The 22,827-nt window shown below is 58.7% G+C and overlaps 2 protein-coding genes across 2 annotated transcripts; one reads left to right on the top strand and one right to left on the bottom strand.

Annotated features, from left to right (window-relative positions):
• Positions 1 to 208: 208 nt before the first annotated feature.
• Positions 209 to 4,976, bottom strand: ZIC2 (Zic family member 2). The gene is made up of 3 exons (XM_055702384.1): positions 3,887 to 4,976; positions 1,986 to 2,149; positions 209 to 1,787 (listed from the first exon to the last, which is right to left on the bottom strand). Exons 1-3 carry the CDS (start codon positions 4,887 to 4,889, stop codon positions 1,521 to 1,523), a joined length of 1,434 nt encoding a protein of 477 aa, XP_055558359.1. The 5' UTR covers positions 4,890 to 4,976; the 3' UTR covers positions 209 to 1,520.
• Positions 4,977 to 14,044: 9,068 nt separating this feature from the next.
• ZIC5 (Zic family member 5) lies at positions 14,045 to 20,780 on the top strand. The gene is given in 4 exon segments (XM_055702444.1): positions 14,045 to 14,446; positions 14,448 to 14,514; positions 14,517 to 15,399; positions 20,100 to 20,780. Coding segments are annotated over 4 exon segments (1,740 nt in total). The 5' UTR covers positions 14,045 to 14,111; the 3' UTR covers positions 20,555 to 20,780.
• The last annotated feature ends 2,047 nt before the right edge of the window (positions 20,781 to 22,827 follow it).

Genomic DNA, 22,827 nt, shown 5'->3' with positions numbered 1-22,827 from the left:
AATATGCAAACGCTCACCCTTTTCTTTTAGCCCAGAGGCTTCCCCAAAAGATTTTTTTCTGGACAGCGAGCCCAGCTGGAAGAAATCCTCCTGTTCCAGTAACCGGCGGATTTTTTAAAAGCATTAGTTGTGCAGCCGCCACTCAGCCCCTCGCATGCCTTACAGCAGGTTTCGAGAGCCCTTGGCGTAAAAAGGAAACAGCTCGTGCAGTTTCAAGACGTTTTATTATATTTCTGTATGCATTACTCTCAAAACATATCACAAGAAATGATGAAACCACTTAAACCTTCAAATAAAAAATCTGAAACAGTTTATGCTCACAATTGTACATATTTATAGTTAAGAAACATTCTTTATAAATACTGTTTCCTCTGTAGCAAGTTAATACCATAATTTAATTACAAATGGATAAATATGGTAACAGGTATTTACAGGAGGAAGGGTGTTATTACGGAAAAGCTAACGGCACGACGTTTATTTTTCCTCACAATCTTTCGAACAGGAACTAACAAATTGAACTCGCAAAAGCACTAAAACATCACATGTAAACCCAGCTAACAGAAAAAATACATTCACAAGCGTTGTTCGTGTGTGTCTGTAACAGAATGGAGACTTTGGCACGGTATTTCTTCCCCAGTCTATAGCTGAAATGCAGTTTACAATCAAGTTGCCTCTTAAAAAGGAACACAATATTCAAGATATCACAATTACAAAAGAAACCATTTTTTCTTCCACGTTACTTTTTTTAAAGGGGTGAACTAAAAAAGCAGGAGAGAGGGAGGTGGGGAGGGGGAGCGAGGGAAAACAAGTCCATCACTTTCGCGGAGAGGGAGGAAGAGGGGGAAAAAAAGAGAAAGAAAAAAAAAAAAGAAAAAAAGAGAAGAAGAAGAAGAAAGAAGAAGAAGGGGACCAATCCGCGGTTTACAAACGGGACGAACTTCTATACACCAAGAATCCAGGAAAACTTCGTTCCCCACCTCGCCGGAGGAAGGAGAGGGCCGCTATATACACAGTTCGTGGGGCAGGAGGGCGCTGACGGCTCCGGGCGGGGAGGCGCAGGGGCCGGGGGAGTTGGAGTCTCTGATCTTTTGTCTGGAGGCTCCGGAGGGAGAGTTTCTTTCCGCCGGCTTGAGAAGCTTTTTGCTGGGTGGTGTGTCGGTGGCGTTTGGGGTGGGTTTCCCCCCCCTCTCTCTCCCCTTTCTGTTCCTCTATTGATTTACTCGTTCTCTTACGTTTTTCGGCACGTACTTTTATAGAAAAAATTTTTTAAAATTTTTATTTTTTGCTGGTTCAAAATGTCCTCGAAAAGAAAAAAATCCAACAGAAAAAAGACCCGAAGGTGGGAGGGGTGTGGAGAGGTAAAGGCCCCCCGTCCCCATCCAGCTCGGCCGTCATTTCGCTGCCAGCGGGTGCGGCGGCATCTCCCGGCGCGTCTCTGGCGGGCTCGCTCCCTCCTGCCCGCCGCCGCCGCCGGGGAGGGGAGGGCGCGGCGGGGCCGTGCAGAGCAGTCCGGCGGGGCCCTACACGTACCACTCGTTGAAGTTGGAGGAGAGGCCGCTGTGGCCGCCGCCGCCGCCGCCGCCACTGCCGCCGCCGCCGCCGCCGCCCCGATGCACGGCGGACACGGCCGCTGCCGCTGCGGCCGCCGCCGCCGCCGCCGCCGGGGAGAGGTTGCTGGTGCTCTGGGACTCGGCGCTAGGGGACACCAGCCCCGGGGGGGTGGAGGACTCGTAGCCGGAGCTGGCGGCCGGGGAGGACTCGGAGCCTTGCGGGGACGACTCGTGCACCTGGGGGGCAAAGGCAACACGGCCGGGTGGAGGGGGGACGGGGAGGCCGCCGCCGCCGCCCCCCGGGCGCACCCCCCGCCGCCGGCCCGGCCCGCCGCCGCCCCCGGGCCCCGTGCCCGCCGCCCGCCGCCCCGACGGGGCGCCCGGCGCAGGGCGGCCGCCCTCCCGCCTCCCGCCGCCGGCTGCGGGGTCAGGTACCTTCATGTGCTTCCGCAGGGAGCTGGGGTGGGTGTAGGACTTGTCGCACATCTTGCACAGGTAGGGCTTGTCCGAGGTGTGGACGTGCATGTGCTTCTTGCGGTCGCTGCTGTTGGCGAAGCGCCGGTCGCAGCCTTCAAACTCGCACTGGAAGGGCTTCTCCCCTGCAAGACAGCAGCGGACCGGTGGGGGTGAGCGCGGCCGCCCGCGCAGCCCCACGCCCGCCTCCCCCGGGCTTCCCCCGCGCCGCCCTCGGGCCCCCGCTCCCAGCCGCTTTGCCTGGCGGCTGCCCGCAGCGGGAGAGACTGCCCGGGCCCGCGCCGCTCCCGCGCTGCCCTGCAGTGAGGCAGTGCCCGGCCCCCGCCCGCTTTTCCTATCGAACCTCCCCCGGGCACTTCAGGCCCGGCACCTTCCCTGCTTTTATTTCGACCGGTGCCGACACACAGCCGGCCCCGAAAGAGACTGAAGAAGAAAGGCGATAAAAAAGGGAGTGGGGGGGGAGGGGGGAAGGGGGAAGAGAAAAAAAAAAGCGAGCAAGCACCGAGCCGTTTCGCCTCGGTACCAAATCCGCTATCCTGTTAAACTGGAAACCATTACCGACAGATTTAAGGCCGGGCAGATTGTTTCGTGTATGGATATTCGAGATAAACGCACATCCGCTGGGAAAACTAAACGTCTGTAAAATACTTCATTTAATTTTCATAGGGATCTCTCTCCCGGCTGCCAGGACTCCAAATGCCGGAGAGTAATTTGGAGGTGAGAACTCCACATCCCCCCGCCTTCGGAGGGGGAAGCATTTAACATTAAATTCCATTAGCACCTAAATTGTTTCTTAAAGACATCCGCTCAGACACAATGACTTCAGTGCGGGCATCTCATGCAAATACATTTCTCAAATTTTAAACCTTGTTAAAGCTCGTCTCGCACCTCGCATCGGGCTTAGCACTTGAGAAAACAATAGGCCTCGAGATTTTTAGCCTTTCTCCGGGTAAATATTTAGAGTGGAAGTCGCTAAAATATTTGGCCGTCTTTTATGAAATAGTCTGGCACGGTTGGAGCCGGCAGGAGCAGTAAATGAATAATAGATGAGGCGGGAGGATGCGTTTATTTTCGTTACCCTTCGGCTGAGGCGGTTTTCCATCGGGAAAGTCTGGGCTCCTTCGCCCTCTTCCACCTGATCTGGGTGGAAGTTTCCGAGCCTCAAATCCTCTGGTCCCTATTACATAATTTAATAAACTGTTGCAAAAGCACCTTAAATCACCTCGAGTGAGACTTTAAAAACACTTCTTTTTTTTAAATTAGAAAATTTTATTGCCTTGCTCACACCATTTAAATTTAATGGAAAGCATTCCCAGAAAGGGACGTTTTGCCACTTCCAACGGGATTTTGGACTAATGACGGATTTTGCACGTATTTATATAGTTTCCCTCTCTCGGTATCCACACACGAAAGCCACGCTCACAAGCGCTGAAGTTATATGCAAATACGTTGCGCACTGCAAATCTATAAGGCGTTTCATGTATATATATATATATATATATATATGTATATACACACGTCTTGCTGTCTTTTAGCAGGACGGCAGAATTTAGTTCGCGCTGTATTTTTGCGTTTCTGTGGAAAGACACGGCCGAGCCTCGGCACGCATCAACATTGTAAATTAAAACAAATCAGTAAAATATCCTTTCGAAATCGGGGGGTGGGGGTGGGATGCTTGGTGAGGAAGAAACCAAAACAAACGCAGCCGGATGACGGAGCGGGAAAAAAAAATTAAACGTGATCCTGATTTTATCACTCCCATCATTTTTACATCTTTCTCTGAGTCTCTTATCTGTTTATATATATATACATCTATAGGCACGGGCAGAGAGGAGAAATCTGCCGAAAGAAACCCGAATTACCTGTGTGCGTCCTTTTGTGAATTTTGAGGTTTTCTGATCTGGCGAAAACTTTTCCGCAGCCGGGGAAGGGGCAGGGGAAGGGTTTCTCTCCCGTGTGCACTCGGATATGATTGACCAGTTTGTATTTCGCTTTGAAGGGCTTGCCTTCCCGGGGACACTCCTCCCAGTAGCAGACGTGGTTGCTCTGCTCGGGTCCCCCAACGTGCTCCACCGAGACGTGGGTGACCAACTCGTGCATGGTGCTGAAAGTTTTATTGCAACTTTTTTTGGGGTTGTTCAGCTGCTCGGGGTCGATCCACTTGCAGATGAGCTCTTGCTTGATGCACTGCTGCCGCATGTAGCGGAAAAAGGCACCTGGGTGGTGGTGGTGGTGGGCTGCCATGTTCATGCCCATATTCATATTCATGGGGCCGTACTGGTTGTGCAGCTGAGCCGCCGAGTAAGGGTCAGTCCTGGGGCTGGAGACCTGGCGGTACTGATCCGACCGGGCGAACACCTCTCCCGGCAAGCCCAGGCGCATCTGCCCGTTGAGGACGTTCTGGGAGGCGTGGGGGCCGTGCTGGTCGTGGATGCCCGGGAAGAGGAGGTGGCTCTGAGCGTCCGTGTGCGGGTGGTGCAGGCTGCCGGCCGCAGGGCCGAAGATGCCGTGCTGCCCGCCGGCCGGCGACGATTCCCCGAAGCCGCGGCTGCGAAACAAGAAGTCCCGGGTGGAGTTGAAGGGCGCCCCGGAGTAGGAGCCGACGTGGGCGGCGTGGGGCCCCAGGGCGGCGGCGGGGTAGCCGGGCGCCTGCGAGGTGAACGCCGAGCTCTGCCCGGGGGACAGGTCGTGGGCGCCGGCGTTGAGCTTGAAGGCGCCCATGTGCGCCGCCGCCGAGTCCACGAAGCTGTTCTGCGCCGCCAGGCTCAGCTCCCGGTCCTGCATCTCCGCCGCGGCCGGGTGGTGGTGCCGGGCGAAGGTGCCCACGCCGAGGGCTGGGAACTGCGGGCCGGCGTCCAGCAGCATGGTCCGCGCCGCTCCGGGGCCGCCGCCGCCGCTGCCGCCGCCCCGCTACCGCCGCCGCCGGGCTACCGCCGCCCGCCCGGCCCGGCGCGGGGCCGCCGCCGCCGCCGCTCCGCGCCGCTTCCCCCCGGCAGCCGCCGCGTCCCCCCGCCTCCGCCTCCGCCGCCCGCGCCCGCACCGGCCCGCTGCCGCTGCCGCCGCCGCCGCCGGAGCCGTATCCGGAGCCAGGCAGAGCAGAGTCCAAAGGCGAGCGGAGAACCAAAGTGTATTAAAGGAGCTGAGGCGGGGGCGGGCAGGGGAGGGGAGGGGGAGCAGGGGAGGGACGGGGCTGGGGACGGGGACGGGGGGGGGGCAAGGCTCGCCTCGCCGTTCCCTGCGGCACACACGCACACACACACACACACACTCGCGCGCGCACACACAACCGCGCACACGCCGCCCCCCCCCCCCCCCCCGCCGCCCCCGGGATGCCACCGCCGCCGACCCCCGCCCGGCCGGCCCCGCGCCGCTCCCCGCGTGGGCCGCGGCCCCCCCCGCCGCCTCGGGCCCCCCGCCGCCCCCGGGCCCCTGCTCTCGTTTTATCCTCCGCCGGGCATTAGCGGTGTCTCTCACGGAGAAAAACTTGCAGCCGCGGGTTCCCACGGAGCGAAGGGACCCGGGGGGGGTGCCCCGCGCCGCGCCGCCCCCGCCCGCCGCCGCGGAGGGGCGTGGGGAGGGGAGCGGGGGGTGTCGGAGGCGGATTAAAAACAATAAGGGCGGCGGTGGGGGTGGGGAGGGGAGGCGGGGGCGGGAAGGGGCCGCGGAGCGCCGGGGCCGGAGCGGCGCGGCGGAGTTGCAGCCCCGCTCCGCCCGCGCCCTCGCTCCCTCTCGCTCCTCTGTTTATTTCGGTGGGCGCTGCTGAGGCGGCGGCTTTTTATTTTTCTCCCCCTCCCCTTCCTCCCCCTCTTTTTCTTCCCTCCCTCCCTCCCTCCCTCCCTCCCTCCCCCGGCCTCGCTCCCTCTCCCCGCCCGCACTGGCGGCTCCTCTCCCAACGCCGCCTTTACCCGCCGCCCGGCCGCTCTCCCGGCGCCCGCTCATTGGCCCGAGCCGCCCTGTCCATCCGGGCGTCCCCGGCCACCGGCTAATGGCGGCGCGGCCGCCCCGCGCCCTGCCCGCCCCGCCGCCCGCCCCGCGCCCCGCCGCGCCGCCGCCGCTCGCCCCGAGGCCGCCCGGCCCCCGCCCGGCTCGGCACGGCCCGGCACGGCCCCGCTCGGCGCCGGTGGCCGCCCTCAGCCCGGCACCGCCTGCTGCTTTTTTTTGGGGGGGGGGGAGGTGGTGGTGTCCGTGCCCCCCCCGCCTCCCCCGCGGCGAAGGGAAGGGGTGCCGTGGCGGGGAGAGAGGTGCGGCGAGCCACACGCACGGAAAATATCGATGAACGCTTGGCCATGCGATCCTGCCTCGGGAGGCAAACAAACAAAGCGAGGGGCTTAAAACATAAACAGGGGGCTGGGGGGGGGAGGGGGGGCTGCCTCTTTTTTTGTGTGTGTGTGTGTGTGTAGTGGCAGAGGGAGGGAGGAACTCGCCCATCCTGCAGCCCCTTCCCCCTTTTCGGCTAAAGCAAATGAAGCCCGTGATCGATAAAGAGAGCGAGGGGGGGATCAAATAAAAGTCACGTTGGCGGAGCGACAGCGGCTGGGAGGGCAAAAGAAAAAAAAAATAGAAGAGGGAACGGTCGCCCTGGTTGTTTGGGCTTTTAAACCACTTGTGCGGGAGCAGAGGAGTCGGTCTGCATATGTTGTGAATGTTCATACGACAGCAGATGCTTTAGGAGTTTTCCTGGTCTCTTCCCTTTTTTGAAAAATAAACAAAAACAAAACCTAAAAAAAAATCATAACCCCCAACCCCAAAACCTGCCCTGCCATTGTTATTTGGAAACCGAATTCTTACATGGCAGGAATAAAAAAGCATACAGCCAGCACACACACACGCACGGCGCGCACACACAGAGCAAACAAGTCCCCTTCCCCTCCCCCTCCAGTAAATACATGTCTGGCCCCTGCTTTGGTTTGTTTTGTAGTGGCTGAAAAATAATCATCTCGGGGCCAGCAGCTCACCAATAAATAAGGCTTTGTAAAAATTAAAACCCGACAGAACATTTGTCGTATTAAGCGTCCTGCACTTAACCTTGCGTCTCGATCTGCGTCGGCTCTGTGCGTGGCGGAGAGGCAAGCCAAAATACAGGGGGATGTGTGCTTGTGGGGGGCTTTTCGAAATTCTCCCTGCGACATTCCTCCTGTGATTTATCACGGCATTAAATCCCGCATCAGGCGCAGACATGCTCAAACCTGGACCCAGCGCCCGAGCACGGCTTTTACAGCAAGAGATAGATGGACAAATAGACAGACAGATAGATAGGCGGAAGGAAGGAAGGAAGGAAGGGAGGGAGGGAGGGAGGGAGGGAGGAAAGGTAACACTGCCCACCAGCTAGGGTTGTCGAAATAAGGTTTTTCCCATCGCTGCCACTAAATAGTTAAAATATTTCCAAGCCTGTCCGATCCGAAAGTGGCTGAAATGTGTCAGTACCGGACATTACTTTTTGAACAAGGCGAGGATTTGATTTGGGAAGAAGGGATTCCTTCTAATCCGAAGTGGGCATTAGAAGAATAACTGAATATTAATGCAGAGCTACACCTCTGATGCCACCAGCCTTCTCTCCTCACCACGCCGTCACTCGGTCCTGTCTTTGCAGGCAGGAGTGTCTGCTCCCCAGATACTGCCTTCCCAGGCTGCAGCTTGGGAGCATATGCTGTCCTTGTCCTGACCCCCCAGGCTTCCAGGGACAGACCGCGAACAAATTCTGTTTTCCTTCTCTGAAAGGTTTCCGAGGCGGAGGTCTGAGAAGTGTCCTCCACCGCTGCTGGGGATTTCGAGAGCCCAAGTTGGAGAGGAAAGCTTGGTCTCCTGCATCGTCTGCTTCCCGAGTAGTGAAAAAATCGTGCGGACAACCAGACCCTTGAATACACTTATTTTTATTATTATTTAACACCGCCCCCCCCCCCTCAAAAATTATAAGAAGTTTCTACATCTGAGATTTGAAAAAGAACCAAAATGTCTAGGAAAATTCCCAGCTATAAATACTGTTTAAAAAAAAAAAAAAAAAAAAAAGAAAGGAAAAAAAGGTGACCGTTCATACAAATACCTACCTTCTGGAGTTCTCCCTCATTCTTCTTTTTCTTTCTCTCTTTCTCAATCTCTCTCTCTCTTTTTCTTTTTCTTTCTTCCCCTTCCTTACCTTTTCATCCTTTTCTCTTTTATCTTATTTTCTCTTTTTTCTCCTTTCTCCTTTCTGTCTCCTTCCTTCCTTCTTTCCTTCTTTCCTCCCTCCCTCCTGTTTTCCCTCCTCCCCTCCTTCCCTTTTTTTCTTTTCCTTTCTTTCTTACTCCTTCCTTCTCTTTCTTTCTTCCTTTCTCCCTTTTTCCATTCCTTTCCTTCTTTCCCTGCCCCCTCGCCTCCCGCCCGCTCTCTGCCCGCTCAGCGGCGCCGGCACCGGGGCGCTTTGGGGGGGACGCGGTGAATTCCAGCCGGAGCCCCCGCGGGCTGGCCGCGCTCTGCTATTCTTTCAGGGCTGCAGCCCTGCTCTCTCTGCAGGAAACAGAGGAGCTGATCCAAGTTCAAAGTCATGTCGCCGTCCCTCCTAAGAAGTGCTTTATTTCCCTCCGAACCGCAAAACCCCTTTCCCCCATGTCACAGGGTAACGGGGGGGGGGGGGGGGGGGGCGGGGGGGAGGGCAGAGGCGCCAGTAGCCAGCCCCGCACTCACTCGCCGGGCCACCGCCAGACACGCAGCCTCCGGCTTGCGGGGGCTTTCGAGAGACGGAGGCAAGCGGTCACCCCAGAGTCAGTGCTAAACTGGTTTATTGAAAGAAGTTTTTCAACAGGTTTCTGGAGGTGCCAGACCTGCAGAGCAAAGTCAGCCTTCCCGGGAAAGCGTTCCCCTCCTCGTAAGTGTTCCGAAATTTTCTTTAAAACTGCTCTGCTCTTATTCTTGCCGGCTGCTGATGCGGAGGGAGCGGGGCTGGGGAGGGGGTTGGGGGGTGTAGGGGCTAGGGAGAGCAATTTCTCACTTCCCCTGGGCTGCGTATACCGCCCTCGCCTTCGAGCCCCTTTCCCCGGGAGGTGCCACCGGCCCCGGACCGGGGGCGATGGGGAGGGTGCTCCGCGCCTTCCCCCCCCCCTTCCCCGCTCGGGGCAGCCGGGGGTTCGGTGGCGGGGGCGCAGGCTGCGGCGGGGCCGGGGGCTCTGCCCGCGGGGGGATGCGGCTGGAGGCAGCCTCGCCGGGGAAAGAGAGGCGAGAGGGCCGGCCAGGCAGAAAGAGGGGGTCTTTCCCCCAAAAGTCAACCTTTGCTTCTCCCCGGAGCAACGGGACGAGGTGCGGGGTGGGGAGGGGGCGTGTGGCCGGCCCGTACCCTGGGAAGAAGAGGCCAATTGAGCGGAATCACTTGCACCGTTGTCTGTATCACAGACACTCATAAATTCAACAAGCTCATCAACAGGATATTAAGTTGCAGGTTACCTTTGATGGTGCCGATCCGAGCCACTTCTAGGCCGTTCGACCTATGACCCGTGAAGACCACATGTGTTGTGCTGTAGCCTCCCTCTGTAAAACACACTTCGGGACAAAAGTTCTTTGTCAGACTCTACCGGCAGAGTAATGTAAAAGAAAAAGGGGAAATAATGAAAATCTCAGCCAAAGCTGTAACTTTTAAATGCCTTTAAAAAAAAAAAAAAAAACACAACACAAAAAAAACCCCACCATACTGCTAGGCAGGGCGGGGGCAGCAGGAAGGAGCACCTCGCTTTCATACCATTAATATTTATTGTTCTCTCAGTTGCACTTATATATATATATGTAAATATAAAAAAGATGCCGTATAAAACCCAGCTCTCGGTGGCGATGCCGTGAGGCGGGGAGCAGCGTGGCGGCGGTTTCCAGGATGGGGACCTCGGCCGAGCGGCAGCCGGTGGCTTTGCCCTGCCCAGCTGCGGCCGAGGGACGCGCAACGCCGCGTACTTTGCGCGCCCCGCGCCCAGCCCCGCTGCGCGCTTCGCTCCGCAGCCGGCACAGCCCCGGCGCAACGCCCCCAAAACGGGGTCTGCCGCAGCACCGCCGAGTTTTATTAGATGCACCTTTTTCCGTCTGGAGATGCCCGTATAAACGTTAGAGGCAGGGGAGAAGCCTCCCAATAAAGCGCGATGGACTTTGTAATACAATTTATGCTGTCATTCATAAATAACAATGCCATATGGTAACCATATTGCTTATACAAGTAAAGCCGTCAAAGTGTCACTATTTGATTTATCTCAACAGCTTCTTCCAACGGTGACGTTTAGCTACAGGGAGAGGGGAAGGGGGGAGAGAGAGAGCGCAGAGCAAAATTTGGCCTGGTTTTGCTGAGGCCAACTGTATCTCTTTCTCTCTCTGTATGCATAAACATCTACATATATATTTATACACAGAGAGAGGGATTGAAGGATGTAAATTTTTTTGTTCTTATTTTGTCCCTATTTGAGCAAATAGCCGAAGGGGATGTGCGGGGATGGTCTGTCCACTTTTTTCCCTGGCGAAGGGCGCACTGGAAACGGCAGCTCCGAAACTTTTGCCCGTAAGTCCCCCAGCCCGCAAACGTGCGACGGGGCCCAGCCCCGGCAGCCCCGACGGCCGCGGCAGCCCCGATGGCAGGCACGATGCCGGCACCGTCTCGGGGCCGTGTCCCAGCCCTCAGGCTCCCGCTTGGGTGCATGGGGCGACGAGAACCAGGCTTTTTATGGGCGCAGGAGTAGTTTATTTTAATAAGGGCGTAAAATATCCGTCCCAGATCCCCTCCAGAAAGGAGGAGCCAGGAGTCTCGCTGCCAAATCACCCCTTCCGTGCCCGTGGGCAGCCATGACACACCCCTTCCCCACCCGGGGTCCTGGCGCCTCCGTGCTATCCCCCCGACGGGACGCTTAGGGGGGTACCGGGGTTACTCCCCGCCAGTGTTGGCTGTGACTCGGGGTGCTCCCCCCTGCTCCTGGCCGAATCCATCGCTGGTCACGCATGCTCGCGGTAGGAACCGCGGCACAGGCTCCCCCTCCTCCACAAGGCAGCTCCACGAGCGAAGAAAGCCACCCGCGCCGGGTCGGTCGGGTGGTAAGCTATTTTGGCAGATTCGGGGAGATTTGGAGGTCTTGCCGAGGAAAGCGGCAGTCGCGCTCACTTGCTAATGGATCCCCAGAAGAATGTTTTAGACGTTGTAAAATATTGCTCCCCGCTCCCTAACTATCAATAAGACGTGCATTAAAGACGATTGTTTGTAAATGGTGTTCATGATCATTAGCATACATTTACATAATGCAGCTTACAGCGCATTTTACAGCTGAACACCTAAAGCCGATAGCCCGAACTCGTTTTACGGAGGAACCTTGAAGAAATATATTTGAGGGCTTCCAGGCTTCCACCCCGCCTCCGCAGCCTCCCCCTGTGTCCCTTGGCGGGTTTGCCGGCGAGCGGGACACCGCGGGAGGTCCCTGCAGCCGGCTCCGCCGCGGGAGCGGGGCATAAGGGCCGACCCCCGACGGGCGCTGCCGGCGGTTGGGGGGGGCACCGCCCGCCTCCCTCCAGTGCAGCCAGCCCCCCAGCACTGTGGCAGCCTGGGCCTGGGCTGGGGTCGGTGAGTTAATGGGCTTTAAATTCTTCACGGCCCCATTGGAGCTGGCACTGTCCAAAATTGTCCCGGCCCGGGCGGGCACCTTTGCTTCCCGGCATTTGCAGCGAGTCCTAAAAATGGGCGAATTTCCACGTGAGTCTCGGCCAACCCCTCCCTCCCCACAGTCGCAGGTCAGCTGCCTATTACCCAGCTATAAAATATTTTCTTTGTTTTATAGCCCCTCATAAAAAGAAATTGATCGGGGGGATATATTTGAATTAAGACATATTAAATCGATGACAGATACGTATCACGCTGCGTTTAACAAGAGCGGGATGAAGAGGCGTGCGCAAGGTACTGCCGAGCCGCGATACTGTTCATCACCTCCACAGCATCTCCCATCAGACCGTTACATCTCGGGACCTCGGTCCAGCAACGTGCCCAGAATTTGGGGAGCGGAGGAGGGGCACTGTTTGGATGCACGTATACAAAATATACGTATATAAATACCCGTATAGACGTACGGCTAGTTTGCGAGGAGAAGTTTTTACTGTGCCATAAAACCATCGAGCAGCCCCTTTTAAAACCCCGGGATTATTTATTCTCGTTCCTTGCCTTGCAGCATCACCGAAAACCCCACCACGGCCCGGCGAGCGGGGAGCATCGGTTCGGCTCCAGGAGGTGGTAGTGGGGTTGGGGGGGGACGGACACCGGCGGGTCTCGCTCCCCCTTGGCGGGGGAGGAAGCCGGGGGTCCCCGCGGGGCCGGCTCCTGCGCTACAGCCCCTGCCCCGCTTTTGGCAGCTGTGGGCCAAATCCTGCGAGTTTTCCCCACGTGAGTAGCGGCGGGGGGCAGGGGGGAGGGCTGGAGCCTGGCCCAGGAAATGCCGGGCCGGCACGGGGCTTCCTTTGGACATGGCTCGGTGAAGGGCGGCGGCGGGGACGAGCATATGTGGCTTGGCCAAGGGGATTAGGTGGCCGGGGAGGGCCGGGAGGTGTGTGCGGGGGGTCCGCTGGCATCCCCCGCCCCATTTCCTCTCCTGGCGTGGCGGAGAGCGTCCCTCGCTGCCCGGCAGGCAGGGAAGGGCAGGCAGCCTGCCTGCGCTTTCCAAGGAGCACGGGAGCGCCGGGCGTTCCCAGGAGTACCAGCAGCCTAAGGAAAGCAGATGACATATCAATAAAAGCCGCCTCTGCTCCCGCAGTCCCAGAGAAAAGTCATGGCAGTGCTCTTCCCCCCCACGCCTTTTTGCTTGGCAGGGAAACCCCCGGCCCTGCCTTTTCGGCACCCCCAAACGGCAACATCCTCCTTTGTGCGGAAGGGGCAGTTTTGGCGCTCCACGAAGCGCTTCACTTTCGAGGATCAGCACAGCTCGCACCCCGGGGGCGGTCCCATCGCTGCCCCCGCCCGTCCCCCACCTCTGTCCTCTTTTTAGAAGAGCCCCCACTTTTCCTGCTTTTTCGTCGAGGGCAGCAGCTCCTGGCAGACACCTCCCAGCCGGAGACCTCCCCGTTTCCCAGCCCACCGCCCCCCTCCCTCCCCGGCATCCCAAAGCGTCGGGGGGCGTTGATGCTCCGGGGCGGTGTAACCGCGGCGATTCCATCCCTCGTTTACCGTTCCTGAATTAGGGCTGAGTTAGAGGATGCTGGCGGCCCCCCCGAAGGGGTGGGGGCGTGTGGCTTTCTGGACGGGGCGCCCCGGGAAGGGTCTGGGGGCACCTCGGGAGGAGGAAGCCCCCAGGGGTGCGGCGAGCGCAGGCTCTCAAAACTTCTTAACATGTGCTGCTCTTCCCCACCCCGGCTGCTTACACATTTATTTTCTAAAGGAAAGGAATCCCAACCCTCCCTACGCCGCCGCCTTCTTTTCAGGAAAACGTTGGCTGCCTTCCCCTAGTGTCGCCTTCAGCCGCCGGCCTCGGGCGTGAGTACACACAGCCTGGGCCTCGCGTGGGTGTGGGGCAGGGCGCGTTGCATCAGGGCGCGCTTTCCCGCCTCACCGACGAATGAATGACGGACCTCGGAAGGAAAAGAAAGAAAAAAAAAAACAAAAGAAGATAAGAGAGAAAGGAAGGAAACCGAGCGCACAGCCCGGCAGCGGCGCCGCGCGTGGGCTGCTCGGAGGCGAGGAGAGAAATCCCGCGGCCCCGCAAACGTAAACACTGTGGCGTAGCGCCTCCGAGCCGGGCGCCCCGTCTAGCGCTGGGGGGGCGGCAGCTGCCGGCCGCTGCCGGCCCGGGGGGGGCCCGTGCGCCCCGTCGGGCCCCGCGCGAAGTTTTGCAAGTGCAACTTCGGGGGGCGGTGCGGGGGAAAGTGGGGGGGGGGGGGCGGCGGGGGGCGGATCCCCGCTGCGCCGGCGGCCTGAAAGGGAGCCAATCGCGCGGCCCCAGCCGCTGCCAATCATCGGGATCTGTCCAATCCCTCCGGTGCCGTGTCCGAGCCGTATTTCCCACCGCGCCGCTGAAGTGTGGTGAGGGCTCTGCCAATCGCGGGCGGCCAGAGCGGGGCCGGGGATGCGCGGAGTTAGGAGCGCAGACAAAAGAAGTTAAAGAGCCGCTTAATATATACATGTTTTTGAAGGCGGGTAGAGGGAAAAAAATAACAACAGCGAGCGTAGATGGGCTTGGCTGTGTCGTTATGGAGCCCCCTTTGAGCAAGAGGAACCCGACACTGAGATTAGCGGATTTGGCAGCGGCTCAGCCCCATCCTCACCAGAACATGACAGGCTTCCCGGGGCTGGGGAACCACCACGTCCACCCCCACCACGGGGCCCACCTCCACCCCGGGGACGCGGGCGGCGACCCCGGCGGCGCCCTCACGCCGCTCGGACCCGAGCACATGGCGCAGCCCGCCGCCCTCAAGCTCACGCCCGAGGCGCTCACCGCCGCCGCCGCCGCCTTCGCCGCGCCCGCCGCCACCACCGCCGCCGCCGCCGCCACCGCCGCCGCCGCCACCACCGTCGCCGCCTACGCGCCGCCCGCCGCCGCCCTCCCGGGCTACCCGTCGGGGGGGGCGGCGGGCCGGGACTTCCTCCTGCGGCGGGAGCTGCCCGCCGCCGCCGCCGTACACGGGGCGCTGGGCGAGCAGCACCCGCCCGCCGGCTCCCCCCACCTCCCGCACCCGCCGCCCCACGGCGTCTTCATCTCGTCCGCCGGCAACTACGGCACGGCCGACGGGGCGCACGCCGCCTTCCCGCCGCCGCCGCCCGGCGAGCAGGGCGCGCCCGCCGGCCGCCACCCGCCGCTCAACGGGCAGATGCGCCTGGGGCTGGCGGCCGGCGCCGGGGAGCTCTACGGGCGCGCCGAGGCGCACTACGGGGCCGCCGCCGCCTCCTCCTCGGCGCTGCAAGGCTACGGCTCCGTCAACCTCAACCTGGCGGCGGCGGCGGCCGGCCACGGGCACCCGCACCACCCCCATCCACACCACCACCATCACCACCATCACCACCATGCCCACGTCGGGGCGGCGGCGGCGGCGGCGGCCGGGGCCTTCCTGCGGTACATGCGGCAGCCCATCAAGCAAGAGCTGATCTGCAAGTGGATCGACCGGGAGCCGCCTCCTCCGCCTCCGCCTCCGCCACCGGGCGGTAGGAAGCCTTGCTCCAAAACTTTCAGCACGATGCAGGAGCTGGTGAGCCATGTCACCGTGGAGCACGTCGGCGGGCCCGAGCAGAGCAGCCACGTGTGCTACTGGGAGGAGTGTCCCCGGGAAGGCAAGCCCTTCAAAGCGAAATACAAACTCATCAACCACATCCGAGTGCACACGGGAGAGAAACCCTTCCCCTGCCCCTTCCCCGGCTGCGGGAAGGTCTTCGCCCGCTCCGAAAACCTCAAGATCCACAAACGGACTCATACAGGTGGGTGCCCCCCCCCTCCCTCCCCTCCCCCGCCGCCGTGAGGATTTTCTTCTTTCTTTTTCTTTTCTTTCTTTTTTTTTTTTTCCTCCCTCTTTCCCCCTCTTTTCCTCCTCTCCTACGCACCGCCGGACATGTGACTTTTTCATGAATAAGTAATTCGGCAGCACACGGGCCACGCACACACAGCCACGCACACGCACCCGGCCCCTCTGCCCTGCACACACGTGTCCTGTCCCCCACCCCGTACCTTGGGCAACTCCCTCCCCACCCCCTCCCCACATCCCGGCACCACCGGATAAATACACCGGGTAACGAATAGCGCAGAGCCGGGGGAGCGATCAGCAGCAGCCCCGGCGGAGGAGCGAGGAGAGAACGAGCGCCCGCCCGCCCGCCCGCCCGCCCGCCCCAGCTGCCGCCGCCCCCCCCAGCTGCCGCCGCCCCCTGGCCGGGGCACCCCGGGGGGCTCACCCCGCAGCCAGGGAGAACTGCGCGGCGCCCCCCCCCCCCCCGAAGGACGGCGGTTCTGCTTCTCTTGCCGGTTCTGCCGCCGGGGCCGGAGACTGGCGGGGGACACTCGGCCCGGCGGAGATGGGGCCGCGGGGGCTCGTGGGGGCGCAGTTCCCCTGCGCTGCGGGCGGCGGCGGCGCTCGGGCTGCCGGTACTGCCGGAGCTACCGGGGCTGCCCCCGCTACCGGGGCTGCCCCTGCGACCGGCGCTGCTGGGGCTTCCCCCGCTACGGGGTTGCACCTACTACCGGGACTACCGATGCTACCGGGTGTGCCCCCCTGCCGGGGCTACCGATGCTGCCGGCGCCGCCGCTGCTATCGGGACAGCCAGGACTGCCAGTGCTACCGGGGCTGCCCTTGGCGCCGCTGGCTACCGGTACTGACCCCGCTCCCGAGGCTGCCGGTACTGCCCGGGCTGCTTCCGCCTGCGGCGGAGACGCGGAGCCGGGGCGGAGGGCGGGGGGGAAGGCGCTTGCCGCAGGACGCATCCCTCTCTCCGGGGGTCTGAGGAGGAAACTTCAAAGCAGCCCCCGCTGCCCAACGGAGCGAGAGCTGCGGGAGGAGGGAGCCGCACCCCCGGGGGATGCCCCGAGGGACAGGCGGGGCTCCCGGAGGGGGTCGGGGTGTGTTTGAGCCTTTGAGGCTTTTTTTTTTCCTCTATTTTTTTTCTTTTTTCCTTTTCCCTTTCTCCTCCTTCCTCGCCACCCCCGAAACACGCATTTCGAGCTGGGTAAAAACTCTGCCGAAAAGGAACGAAGCCGGGATTTATAGTGATAGACAAATACTATTCCTCGGAGGACGCTTAAGGAAGCGGAGTTGCCGTAATTGCTTTCTTGATTTATTGTGTGCTGCTCGGGAAGAGAAAAGCGGCGACCGTGCAACGTGTTGTTCCGATGTAAAACCAAATGGCCCATGGCGGAAAGGATTATAGATTTTTATCTCCAGAATATGTCAGGCATGAACCCATATGTAGCTACGGAGACCTGAGGATGCCCAGCTCTCTGCGCCCAGAGTCGGGGGCGGGGGGATGATTTCTCCTGCCGGGTGGTGGTGGGGGGTGTTTGACACATTTTTGGGGGTGGTTGTTGTTGTGTTAATGGCACCGCGGAATGAGTTAAATGCTGGAGGCCCGTGTTTTTGTTATCTAGCCTTCCCCATCTGTCTTGATTTGGAAAACAAAACTTCACCGCGGACCTTTCTGGGCTCCTCAGCGCCTCCATTCCAGCTTCCAGGGGAGGAAAAAGCGAGTCCGGGGGAGGCTTCGGGGGGGGGAAGGGGGATGGGGGGCGGGGACGACGACACGAGCAGAGGGATTCAGCGGGAAAAGGAGCCCCCCAGAATAACCTAATTATGTATCGGGCACAGTTTGCAGCTCAGAGCTGCGGCCGAGGATTGCCCCCAGGCCCTGTGTGGGACGTGGCCCTTTGCAAAGGAGACTTGGAGGAGCTTGCAGCCAAGGGCTACCTGCATCCCCTGGGAGGGTGCCCACGGGTGACCCCACGCATGAAGGCTATCTCCACCTAGAAGGAGACGTTGCAACAAAGCAGCCCTCGGGGGTGGGGGGCAACAGCCCACCTCGACTGACAGCTCGGGAGGGCAAAGGGACGTGACTCTTTCCCCACGCACAGCCCTCGGGTGGATGAGGGACTCCAAACCTTCTGCCCATCCCTATCAGATTAATTACTGTAATTTTGCCGCCTCAGCTTTAATTTACTCACGTTCAGCCTGGGAGCAGGAGAGATTTACAAACTATTCGTTTATTATGGGCATTTTTGGGGGGAGGGGGAAAATAATAACACTGTGATCGTATCATTAGGGGATTTTGCGTGTTCCTGGTAATCCTGCAGGCAGAAGAGTATGTCGGTAATTCAGGAGGCGTTTGCTTGCTTGGTTGTTGTATTATTTTTTCCCCCCTTTTTGCTCGAAAGCGTCACCCCGGGAGCTGCACACTATGCCCTGCAGCTCCAAGACCCATTTTGGGGACAAATCGCTGTCCCCACCCCTGGTGCATCCGAACGGGAGTGCCACCCCAACACCCCCCCCCCCCCCCCCCAAACACTGCCCCCTCGCCGGAGACGGTGCTCAGGATCGCCAGACTTCCCCCCGAGGATTCCCACCCCCCCAAAAAAAAGTGACCCCAAAGCCCCTCCGTGCCGCCGCCGGCACTGCTGCTGCCGAGAGGAGTCAAGGGACGGCGCCCGGCAACTCGCCACCTTCCTTGGGTTGAAACCACCTACAAATGGTTAAACTCTGACGTGACGCCCTCGTCAGCGTGCCAGGGACAGTCCGGGACCTTCCCCGCTCCTGGATTTGGGTGGAATTGGATCGTCGCGATCCGGAGGCTGGCGAGGAGGAGCTACCCGGGGGTGTGCACTCCTTGGAGGGGCTAGGGAAGAGGGGTTCCCCCTCTCCTCCACTCCCCCCCGAGGGGTGCACAGCCCCCGGCAGGGTGCCCATGCGTGAGCTCACAAGGAAAGGTACTTCCCTAAAGCCACTACGGGGGGGGGGACACATTTTGGGCCGGCGGGTCGGAGCATCTCTCGGGAGTGCTGCGCTTGGGGCTCTGCGGACCACTGCCGGCAGCAGGACCTGTGAGCCTGCATCCTTGGAGTAATACAGATATAACCCGGCCAACTCCCCACCCCTCCCCACCCTCCAACCCCCCGGTAGATTTGCTTTGTTTCTCCAGGAAAAAAAAAATAAAATTGAACAAACGAAGTGACTTGAGATTTAGCTTGGTGGAAGTGGGAGCGTGCGGGGGTTTCCGTGCACGTGAAAATTCCCCTTAAAACCCACGGGATAAATTTTCTTGCTTTTTTTTTTTTAACTTTAAGAATAAACCTTCTCTTTCTAGTGCTACCACTTCGCTGGTAGGTAAGCTGGTTGAAATTGGAAAAGTTGACGTGTAAACAGGATGCAGAGGCACATATTTCTATAGTAACAGCCGAGAAATAGCTAGTTTGAAAAAATAAAAAATAGTTTTCTTTTCCATTATTATTTTGCTAAACGTGATACGATTTTACAAACGGAAGGAGCAGTAAAAATCGCCTGGTGAAAATTAGAAAATGTTCATCGAGAGAGCTGCTGGGTTGTTATTTCTGAGCGCTCAGAGCAGAACAGATCTGAAAATATATATCAGCCATGCATAAACCAACAGCATTTTTAACTCGAGTCGCAATAGTCGTGATATTATCAGTGTAGGTCTGTCTGCGCCGGGCTCACGTGTAGCATGGCAGGGAAAGAAAAAGTTGCTGTAAGAAGCTCCAGTACGTGCAGCACAGGGATCTGGCACTTCTTTTTCCACCACCACCCCCCGCGCCCCGGTCTCTCAGCAGTAGGCATTTGCTCAGCCTTATTCGGGAACTACGGGAAAGGGTCGGTCCGGGGCACGGCGATATGTACCAGAACATATATGTCCCAGGGTATGGTATGTCAGGAGTCGGGAGGGTGATGGTGGTGGTGTGGGTGGGTGTGAAAGCTACGCCAGGCAAACGCGCCCCGGGCTAATTTTCACAAACCCCGTAACTGTTAAGCAACGTGTAAAGCTCTTAAAATAGATCGGCCGGAGATTTTTAGTCCCAAATTAGCCCGAAGTAACCCGCTGCAGTAACAGCAGCTCGCTGCTGTCACCGCCAGTGCCTGGGCTGGTCCCCCCAGCCTGCAGGTTCCCAGTACGGGGCTGCTGGGTGCTCCCTCTTTCTATCGGGATACTTAAACAGGTGTTAACTTTTATTTCCCCCAAGCTAATTATTCCCCCAGCATAGTGCCCCATTGGGAAAGGATTACGCAGGAGATGTGCCAGGCGAGCCTGGCTGCCGGCAAACGCCAGCCCTGGCAGGCACAGGCATTGAGAGGTTTTGTTTGGGCTTGGTCATTAGGGCGGTAATGAAGGTTTCTCGTGTGCGAGGGGAGCGCGGCAGAGGGCAAACAGAGCCCTGCCGCCGCCAGCCCGGGGCTGCGGGCTCGGGGCTGCCAGCCGCATCGCGCTGTTTGCGAAACGGGGGAAACGTCGGAAGCCTCGGGCGTGTCACGACTGTCGTGAGGGGGGAGGAAGAATGGGAGCGGGGAGGAGAGGAAGGGAAGGGGGGACTTTGCCCTGCTGCTCGCCCCCGCAGGCCGCACCGCGGAGGGGCTGCGGCGGGCAGGGCCGTGCCCCCGCCCGCCGGTAACGGTGCCGTTGCTGTATCCCGGCAGGGGAGAAGCCCTTCAAGTGCGAGTTCGACGGTTGCGAGAGGAAGTTCGCCAACAGCAGCGACCGCAAGAAGCACTCCCACGTCCACACCTCCGACAAGCCCTACTACTGCAAGATCCGCGGCTGCGACAAGTCCTACACCCACCCCAGCTCCCTGCGGAAGCACATGAAGATCCACTGCAAGTCCCCGCCGCCCTCCCCGCCGCTGGGCTCCCAGGGCTACGCGGCGGCCGGCCCCCCCGACGGCCCGCTGCCCCCCGAGGCCGACCTGGCCGCCGAGCCGCCCCGCGGCCGCGCCGCCGCCCTCTCCCCGCCGGTCACCAACCTCAGCGAGTGGTACGTCTGCCAGGCCGGGGGGGCCCCCCGCCGGCCCCGCACCCCCTCCAGCCGCGACACCTCCCCGGCCTCCGAGGGGGACGAGCCCCACAGGACGTCGAGGGGCAGAACGGCTCCCTAGAGACGTGCCGTGTCGAGCTGTGCCGTGCCGTGCTGAGCCGAGCCGAGCCGAGCCGAGCCGTGCTGCCGGCGGCCCAGGCCCCGCCGCGCTCGCCCAGGCTGCAGCGGCAGACACCTGGCACGGGGGGCTGGCCTGGAAGTGCCGTCAGGTTTGACTCGCGCTATTTATTCCGTGTATGAAACCCTATGGTGTTTGTACGGTAACTAATTTAATTAAAGGGACTCGGACCTTTTTTTTTTTTTTTTCTTTTTTTCTTTTGGTAAGGAAAAGCATTAATAACGCCACGCTGGGCCATCTCAGCGACCCAAGCCGCACACTTTGCAGGGAGGGACAGTGCCAAGGGGGATGCCCAGCTCCCACCCCGTCCATGCCGTACTGCTCTTGGCAAGCGAGTGAGCTGGGGGAAGGCTGCGAGCTGGCAGAGACCTGCCATTCCCTGGAGTGGCTCTTAAATACTTTAGCTGCCACCCCAGTGCCTCCTCTTCAGCCTGGGTAAAGCCCCAGGTTTTCAGCCGCCTCCTGACTGTAAAGCAGCACCTGCTGAAGCTCCAGCCAGTCGAGGACAGGTTACACATTCCTTAAAATAAAATGAAATAAATGCATTTTCCCGCCCCTTTGACCATCCAGCTCCTTTGTAATTGTTGGTGTCTCTCCCAAGAGAGTGGTGTCTCGTTGGGTTGCACCCAGCATTTTCTCTCCAGCCTTCTTTCTTTCTCCCTTAGCTGTAACCATGAGAAAACGATTTAGGGAAGGAAAGACAAAAGATGCAGCACTCCCTTGCCGCTCCTCCATGGTTTGTATGCGTATGGCTCCTAAAACATAGCCAGAGAATAAAAGAAACCCGCTGCTATTTGACAACTGCAATACTGTGATACCTTTTGGTTTTTTCCTAAAACAAACCAAACAAAAAACCAAACAAAAACCCACACAAAAACTGACAGCGAATTTCTCTTTTCTTGGGGTTGGTATTATTATTACTCTGGTTGTTTTGTTGGGGTTTTTTTTGAAGTTCGTCTCGCAGAGGAAGACTTTGCCTCTTGCTCCCTCCAGCCCCGTGTGCAGCCAGTTCGTGGCTGGAGGGGAGGGGGAGCAGGCCCCCAGGCCCGGCAAGCGCCAGAGGGGAAGGGGGCAAGGAGGTACGTGGGGGAGATTTTATGTATCTAAAAGGTTTATTTCCTCTCCCCAGGCCAGTCAGTGCCTGCGTGCACTCCTGCTTTTCACCATCCCTCTGTGGTGGCCGGGCAGAGTCACCTGGGAGGAGGGGACCAGAGCTGCTGGGAAAGAAACGGGGCGGGGTGGGGAAGCGGGCTGGGGTCGGGGTGCCCACTCGCCCACCCCCCCTTTCAGCGGCACAGAGGCTGTGGGGCCGGGACACACACACACACACACACACACGACACCCCGGCCCATCGTCCGTCCATCAGTAGCAGGGCGCAAATAAACTAAAGAGCACTAATTCCTCCTCAGAGACCCCGAGAGGAGAAGCGGCAGCCTCCCTCCCCTCCCCTCCCCCAGGGCTTGTGGAAATGTGTTTTGTGTGCCGTGAATGGTGGATGTCGTCTTGTCATTGTTAATAACGTGTATGTGAACGCGATTATTCTGTACAGTCGAATTAATTTATTTTCTGACATCATCTTTTTTTTCTTTCTCCCCCCACCCCCGGAAGAGTACAGAGCACACCAAAGAATTCTCTTATTAATTTTTGGTGATAGGTTGTTGTTTATGATGCTGTGGTTTGTAAAAAAAAAACAAACCACATTCTATTTTTCAGCTTACTTGAATGAACGATGTAATGTGAAACAGACTCTTCCTGCATGTCCTCCGTGCGGTGTGTTGGTGCTGATATATATATATATATAGTTCATAGAGATATTATATTATTAGTACAGTGCATGGTGCTGTCACTCTGGAAGCCTTTAAACGTTGTCTTCATATTGTTGTGTTGGATCTAAAGAAGCAGGTGTTACTTAAAAAACAAACAGAAAACTTGAATAGAAAATAATTTTTTAAAGTTCACTCGATTTGCTTTTTATTCGTTTTTCAAAGACCATTTGAATAAATAGAAAATAATAAAGTAAGGTATGGACTTTTTAAAGAATAATTTATGTAATGTAATCTTATTAGAGATATTTTGGTGCTGATTTATAAACGAACTTTTTAATTTATGCATTTTTTTCAACAACAGATTGCACTATACATTACTACATGGCAGGGTTTATAAACTATGGCTCGGGGGGATATATCACTATTTTTATGTACTTGCTACACGCAGG

Source organism: Falco cherrug, chromosome 2, assembly GCF_023634085.1.
Source record: "Falco cherrug isolate bFalChe1 chromosome 2, bFalChe1.pri, whole genome shotgun sequence".
NCBI lineage: Eukaryota > Metazoa > Chordata > Aves > Falconiformes > Falconidae > Falco > Falco cherrug.
Note: the sequence above shows the minus strand (reverse complement) of the source record. Positions and strands in the feature narration are given on the sequence as shown.

What these genes read in the sequence shown, in the direction of transcription:
- ZIC2 (XM_055702384.1), bottom strand. Translation starts at nt 4,889, where the DNA reads ATGCTGCTGGACGCCGGCCCGCAGTTCCCAGCCCTCGGCGTGGGCACC. An exon ending in TCACAAAAGGACGCACACAG is followed by an intron (nt 2,150 to 3,886) that starts GTAATTCGGGTT and finishes GCTGTCTTGCAG; the next exon opens with GGGAGAAGCCCTTCCAGTGC. An exon ending in CCCTGCGGAAGCACATGAAG is followed by an intron (nt 1,788 to 1,985) that starts GTACCTGACCCC and finishes TTTGCCCCCCAG; the next exon opens with GTGCACGAGTCGTCCCCGCA.